This window comes from Rhynchophorus ferrugineus, unplaced genomic scaffold, assembly GCF_030347505.1.
Source record: "Rhynchophorus ferrugineus isolate W39M unplaced genomic scaffold, kcgeb_rfMv2 rfM1, whole genome shotgun sequence".
Classification (NCBI taxonomy): Eukaryota; Metazoa; Arthropoda; class Insecta; order Coleoptera; family Curculionidae; genus Rhynchophorus; species Rhynchophorus ferrugineus.
Genome location: NW_027472580.1, coordinates 27,500,838 through 27,508,662, shown reverse-complemented (window position 1 = coordinate 27,508,662; position 7,825 = coordinate 27,500,838). Strand labels below are relative to the sequence as shown.

At 30.0% G+C, this 7,825-nt stretch overlaps 1 protein-coding gene and 1 long non-coding RNA gene across 2 annotated transcripts in view; one reads left to right on the top strand and one right to left on the bottom strand.

Annotated features, from left to right (window-relative positions):
* Positions 1-443: 443 nt before the first annotated feature.
* Positions 444-7,825, bottom strand: part of LOC143206602 (uncharacterized) — a 36,859-nt gene continuing 29,477 nt past the window's right edge. Inside the window, exons 3-4 of the mRNA XM_076419215.1 lie at positions 6,292-6,456; positions 444-856 (exon numbers count right to left, since the gene is read on the bottom strand). Of these exons, the coding sequence (XP_076275330.1) occupies positions 600-856; positions 6,292-6,456 (422 nt within the window). The 3' untranslated portion in view covers positions 444-599. The remainder of the gene's footprint in view (positions 857-6,291; positions 6,457-7,825) is intronic.
* On the top strand, positions 5,540-6,032 carry LOC143206621 (uncharacterized). Its single transcript, XR_013008482.1, has 3 exons — positions 5,540-5,676; positions 5,730-5,840; positions 5,896-6,032. It is a non-coding gene; the product is annotated as an uncharacterized LOC143206621 (long non-coding RNA).

The window sequence follows — 7,825 nt, the reverse complement described above, 5'->3', positions numbered from 1 at the left end:
CTTCAGAATTTTCAATGAAAGTAATAATAAGCAGTGATTTGAGATTTATCAAAACAAGCAAGGCATCAAGATAACGTTTGTCAGTTTATAATCTCTTATCACTATTGTTACGAAGAATTTTGCAAACGTTTGACAACCGGACGACTTCGAACTTATCAGTCAGCATTGTGTCTCTTTTTAACTAGAACAAAATGAGAAGGAAAATATTGTCTCTGTCTAAAACAATATAAAAATTGCGGCAGGCTATACATTAAATATCTTGATGACGTATGTACAAAACATTTTTGGATAGATTATATGTTTTTTTCTTGTAGATATTTTATTTTTAGTAGTCGCACAGCCAAACTGTAGTGTATTTTGTTTTGATATGTTTTCAAAATATTTCAGTAGAATATTTAATAATAAAAATAATAGTTTTCTGGTGTAAATAAAATTAATAATCATATAGTTTGAAATATCTTTGATAAAATATTGATATGAACAAGTTTTATACTGATATTATGTTATATTATACATAATAAAATGTTAAAATTAAGAACATAATTAACATATTTATAATTATTAATTGCATTGCTGATATTTTAGAAAATACATATGTGTTATTTATATAAAATGTTCATAATGATTATGCCTAGTAAGGCAGAAAGATATCTGGCTGTATTTATATTTCCTGCGCTAGTTTTTTCATCTGCCGTGAATTTTTGAATGTTGCATCGGTCGGTATTGCAACTAGCACAGTTTATGATGGTAAGGTTTGGGGTGCTGAATTCTTCCTTGAAATAGTCACAGTAGTTAGCTACGTCATATTTCTGTGTCCTGCATCCTCTATAAAATCCAGTTTGATTTTGTTCGGAATCTAAAACATATAATGACAAATTTAAAATTCTTTTAGTCATAATTGAGATAGGTGTAAATGCACATATAAGAAAATTTAATATAATAAACGCATAAAACACTAGAAGCGAATATTAACGGTTACAATTATAACAAAATAAGCATGTTTCAATTGTAGACAACTAAATCAAATAAAATTGTGTTTTTTTTTACATTTTACTGTTAATCCATTCCGTTCTCATTTTGTGACTAATGAGGTTGAGATCTATAAATTAATTTTTAAGTATTTATAAGAGATGCTCATGTTGAAGACTGATTAATAGGCTTCACTTTTCTGTATGTGTCATTTTGTTGAAGTTTTACTTTTTACTTCAATTTGAAGAAAAAGCGACTGAAGGTTGAAATCGAATGCTGTGTGAAGTTTATGGCAAACATGAACCATCGAATTCAACAAGTGAATGTTGGTCTGAACGTTTTAATAGTGGTGATTTTAACACCAAAGACAAAGAAAATTTTGGACAGCTAAAAAAATTGATCACGAGAATTTGATGAAATTGGTATTTGAAGAGAGGTAAGGTAAGAATTTGGCATTACTTGATGAAACAATTAATGGGGATCCATATGAGCATTTGGTTAGAATATATGAAGAGTTAATGAATACTAACTGTCTTGTACATATGGCAGATGCATTAGGCAGTGTTTATATCTAGCTTCATCAAGAAAGATGTATACAAATAGTGTAAAACCGAATTATTTTTTATATATTTTTTTTAAATTCATATATAGGAAACCGAACGAAACAGAAACACTTGTGGTTCGAGGAGTTGTAAATCCCAGAATCGACCGTTAAAAAGTTTACGTTGACGGTAAAGCATCGAATATATATTAAGGGTAATGTAGTATCGATATAAACCATCATTTAGTTTGATGGTTTGATGGTCAGTACATCTTATTATTGAGTTATTCAGTGTATACCAATACTAATTCAGCAACGCACAATATCGTATATTCGAGATACATTACTTATTTTGTGTGATTTGAAAAATTTATGTGTTGCTGCTTGGTCATATTAGAAATGTCGGTTTAGGTTTCATTGATTTAAAAGTTGTGATTTTGAAGTGAATATCAAAGATCGGCCTGAGGAACTGAAAAAATTAAATCTGAAACTGTCAATTTCACTGACTGTTTCAGACAGTTCGTTAGTTGATGGATTAACTGCTTCCAATAGTTTAAATAGAAGTGAAAGATCCAAAGGACGGAAAAGGACTAAAACAAACCGAAACATACAAAACAAAAAAGTTTCTTTGTAGCTTATTGTGATTGGCGATGAAGAGTGGATCTACTACGACAATTCCAAGTTCAAAAAACCATGGGCTAGCCCAAGGGAGTCATCGTGACATCACAATGACAACTATGTTATGAAATCAGCAAGATGTAGCATATTGAAAGCTGCTAAAACTAAATAATACTGTTAGTGCAGATGTCTACCGACACGTATTGTTGCAAAACTAGCAATAATAACTAAAAAAATCTCTTGGTTGGCATCGGTCCATTACACAATTCAAGAGTTATGATATATTCACATGGTCATCAAAACACAACTATAAACTATCACTTTCTGATTATCACTTGTTCAAATAAATACAGCATGACTTGGTTAGCACATTATTTCGAAATGCCAAAGAAGCACAAATTGCGAAGATTTGTTGTTTTGATAGGGTATGGCTATATTGTCACAAACATGTAAAAATTGATGGAAAACATTTTTATTGATAGATATTGTAGCAGTTTTTCTCAATAAATGCCTTTTTAAAACAAAAATATCTTTAGGGTACACATCAAGTACCTAATATTTTGTAGCTATCTTAACGTATGTCGGATTTTATATCGTGGAATAACGGTCTATCAAAATATCCAGAAATATAATCCCAGATGTTGAACACGAGCGAGGTGACAGCAGCGCCAACAAACAACACGATAACGAATATCTGCCAATCCCAAGACGTTTATCTGGGATATTATTAAATAGTACATTGATTCATTAAGTCATTGACCAGCGTTCAGTTGAGACATGCCATGATCGACTTCCCAAGCATCGTCACCAGGTCATCGCCGCCGTCACGTTTACCTATAGCTATTTCTATATTTTGATATCGTCAATAAATAACGGTCAACCATGTAAACAACCACTGTTTCATTTCGTTTTAGTCCATTCACCGAGCCAATATTTTAAATATTGATTGTCTTCCTTTCTCTACGATTTTTGTCTTCCTTTGCTTTATGTTTGTTACCTTTTAATATTTATTAAGAATTTAATGAAAATAAAATACACGTTTGTTGTTTTCTACGTTAATTTTTTGTATTTTTCAAATAAGCAATTTTTGGGAACGATTATTTGTACTATCCGTGCTACAAATGTGCTATCGTAAGAACCGTCCCCTCCCACTCCCTTATAAGAATAAAATAAGATATGGTCGACCCCCTTCCACCAAATCATCTTCCGTAATAAATGATGGCCACTTGTTGGGCTACTAATATTGAAAGAATATTGGGAGTTGTCTTAACGTTTCAAAAATTTTGGATATGCGCTTCAGTCGCGTTCGACATGTATACGTCTAACGCAAAATAATCTATCGATATCATATGAGAATTATTTTTATCAAATATAAGTCATGTTTATAAAAAGTAATTATATCAGCTTTAGACATATATATAAAAATATTCTACATCTCCAGACGACACGTGATAAAATAGCCACTTTTAATAATGGATGCTTGTATTAACCTTATATAATATAAGGCGATTATATTATATATAATAATAATATGTATATATTATATATATATTATATACATGTAATGTAATCAAAACTATTTTATTTTCAGAAAAAAAGATGAGGCTTATTTAACGGTCATACAAAACTACACTGAGGCTTTTTATCTATTAAAAATCAGAACAAATTCATCTTTACTCGTTGGCCGCGATTCCTCGAGTCCGCAGCCATGACTGGAGTAGTTGCATGGTATAACATATATATAGAGTGTTTAAAGTTATTTTGTACATACGTCATTTAAATTTGTGACATCAAAACGTCGCAGTGTTGCCGCATCAACTCTGAGTTTTAGTTCAGTTTGGCTCTAACATACAACAAAATTCTAAACTAAATAAAATAATTGAACAAAAATGTTATCAAATATAATTTATTTTAACATTATAGTACATGTAAAAACTACAGTTAATTAAACAGCCACAATAGTTTATACGTCAGAGTTATAACCTCTTATCACTATTACATCAAGAATTTTGACAACCGGACGATTTTGAGAGGCTCATTCGTTTACGTGTTCGAACTAATCAGACAGCATTCTGTCTCTTATTAATTAGAATGAAATGAGAAGGAAAATATTATGTGATTCTAAAACGAATTTACAAATTGCGGCAGGTAATACATTAAACATCTTGATGACGTATATACAAAAACTTTGAATCTACTATAGTTACAACATGAGAATCCAAACACATAAGTTATATATGTTAAGGAAAGTGCATCGATAATATGCGAATTTAACATATATACATATCTGATTATATTGATGCTGTGACTAATGCCCTCAGCTAAAGTGGAAGGAAGCTATATTAGTAAAAGTAGTTGAGTTAAAAATTAACAATTAAGATTTTCAACCTTTAATTCTATAAATTGACTTGAAATATAGGTAATAGCATTGTGACGAAATATTCTTCAAAGAGAGACAATATCTGTAGTATTATCAACCGGTAAACGTTGATTTCGAGCTTTGCTTGTTATTATAAATTTCCAATCGCTGTTTAATATTTGAGATAAGTTTGGTTGAAAAAGCAGACGCCAAATAAATAGTCAGTCGGAAATAGATTACGTCTCCAGTCAATAACTTTGGACAGGAATGAGGTAATGGGGGTCCAATCTTTTCAGGAAAATGCGTTAGAGAGGTAAGTATTGGTAAAGTTAAATATTAAGCTGCTGAGATTTTTATTGGAAATATTTTTATTATGCTACAGCTGTACTGAATATTAGTATGAACACTAGGACTAAAATCTTTCAAAAAAAAACAATACAATTTTGAATTCCCCGAAAGGAAAGTATCGACATATCTTGATGTTAATTCTATTCAAGACATAGAGATAACTATGGAAAGCAATGGGAAGTGTATCCATAGAAAAATTAGGAGAGATTAGATTAGAGCAGTATATTGCTCTTTGAGAGATATAAGTTATCACTTCAAACGCTTTTAGGAAACATAGGATTCAAATAAAAAGTGTAAATATAAGTATAATTTATACATAAGTATAAATGTATTCCATAAAAAGCTCCATGCAACTTACAGACGTTGTCTTTAGAATAGCACAATTTTTAAAAGCATGTAGAAAATTAAAGGATATTTGTGTACAGACATAGTTATTTCAAAATGGAACCTTAGGCCACTCTCGACAGAACGCTAATAAAAAAGTATAAAGACAACAAAAGTTGATGAAAAAAGTTCGAACAAGGCTGTAATTAAGGAATGGCTTCCAAAATATAAATTAAGTTTTGAAGATACGAAGTTAAATAATGAAGTATTCGATTTTTTATTTGATAAATATAAATGAAATGTTTAATTGTGTTTTGTTTGTTTAATTCTGTTCCATCAGACACAGAGAAGAAGTAATTATAAATGGTGAAATCGTGAACAAGTTTTAGATAAATTGAATATTAATTGCTAAGTAATTCATCTGAACAGTGATTCAGAAACTGACAGTGTCTAAATGAAACTTTCGGGATATGTAATACCGATGCAATTCTGCCAATTACTACGACGGAGTGATGATGTATATGAGTGTATATAATTAATAGAATATAACTGTAGAAAATTGTATTGTAGGGTGTAAAAGATTTGTGCGCAAAGATATGATTGTAATCGTTAAGAATTACAAATGAGCATTAGGATAGAATGTATGAGGAGAGGATGAATACTAAATGTTTTGTAGATATGGTAAATGTATTAAGGAGAATTCAGTTATTAATTTTATTAAGAATGGTGTACACAGGTAGCAATAGAAGACAACAAAGGTACAGTGATATCAAAATGACTTGACAAGAAATCACACCATCGAAGGAGACAGTAACTAAATATAAAAAAGGCAAAGTAAAAGTGTTGTGTAAAAGAGTTCAATGTAATATAATAAAACAACTTTAACCTAGAAACTATAGTATTATAAACTGTAAATTAAATTATTCGATAATATATGCAATGGACGTACGTTAAAATAAATTTTATATTTGATAACATTTTTGTTTCATTATTATATTTAGATTAAAATTTTGTTACTGTTACTCATAGTTGATGCGGCAACATTGCGACGTTTTGACGTCATATATTGAGATGACGTAAGTTGATTGCTACTTTGGATAGGCTATATTTAAACTGTAGAACAAGTACTTACTTTTAATATATGCTGATAAGCATATTAAAGTACTATTAGGTTCCACCTTTAGTATTTTATTGCAGTTAGAAACAATTGGTGATAATTCCCTAGGGTCAGCGCATTTTTCTAATTCATTCTTAGGATCACAGTCGTAGCATTCCAATGTTGTCTCTTGACTTGAAACTGCAATAAAAAATATATAAATCAATAATAAGTTAATAAACAATATACAATTTTTTAAATCATGTTCGTGTTGATCCTTTTACATTACTTCGGTAATTATCGTTTGAAAATAATATAAATTGTTGTAAATTAAAATAATTTACTTAAAAAAATTAAGTAATAATGAGTAAGAGACTTCTGATTTAGTCACCTTAGATAAGTTTTTAGGTAAAAGAATCACTTAAACTTACACATTTAATTAAGGATTCTTTTAAATGATATAGAAATAATTTATAAGATATAGCAAATCCACAGAAGGAAGTCTCATTTTACAGGCAAACCGTTAATATGAATAACAGTGATAGCGTTCTGTCATTTTTCGTGATGCAGTTGAGGCAGTCGTAGACATTTGATATAGACTGGCATGAGGGACTTAATTTTAAATGAAGCAAGCTGTTCCTCATATAATTTGATGAACTGTTACAGTTATAATAATCGCTAGTGCCTTTACTAACAGCTGCTTGCTAAGAGCTGCTGTGATACCGTAACGACTGTGAGCAAAAGATAAAAGAACGTAATGACATTTGAAACGTCAGTAAATAAAATTAATAATCGGACTGAGCACAAGAGATTTACTAAATTTGTCCACGTTAATTTTACAACTAAGAGAAGTCGACATATCCCTGTTAAAATAAATAATATCGAAGTGATATATACAAACACAGTAAAGTATTTAGAAATTAAGAAGCTATGTTGAAGGCTTTTATATAAAAAAGAATAACTGAATATTATATTTAGAGCAACAAATCGTATAGTAGAAAAATTCTACCCTACTACAAATAAATAATTAATTTATAAATAAATCTACTATAAATAGAAAATCTACTATAAATTCTAATCAACTATATACGCTATCGATATCGATATGGGGTTATGTCAAGAAGAACAATCTGGGCATTATTCAACACTCTAGAACTCAGACTAGATTATAGTGATATCCAGAAAAATTTGAAAATGGGCTTTAAGAAACTTGCCTAGGCCGATGAACAAAAACTTTTTCACCATATCTAGTCAACTCTGTCCGGTGCCTTGATATCTTGTATCAAGAGAGCTGAGCCAGGAATGCCGAAAATATATCGATATTTTTTTGGGAAAAATTTTATAAAAAATAATTCAAGAAGTTAATAATTTAATTTATAAGACTTTAAATTAAAATTATAAACTATTAAAATTATTGACTTCGATTGTGTTTTAAAATTGGCGCTTTAAGAATTCAATGTGGTACAAAAGCAGAGTACAGTGCATGTACATGTGAGCATTTATACCATATAGCAACGGGTATCAGGAATAAAACCCTGGTTTCATCTACTCAGGGAACGCGAGAATCAGG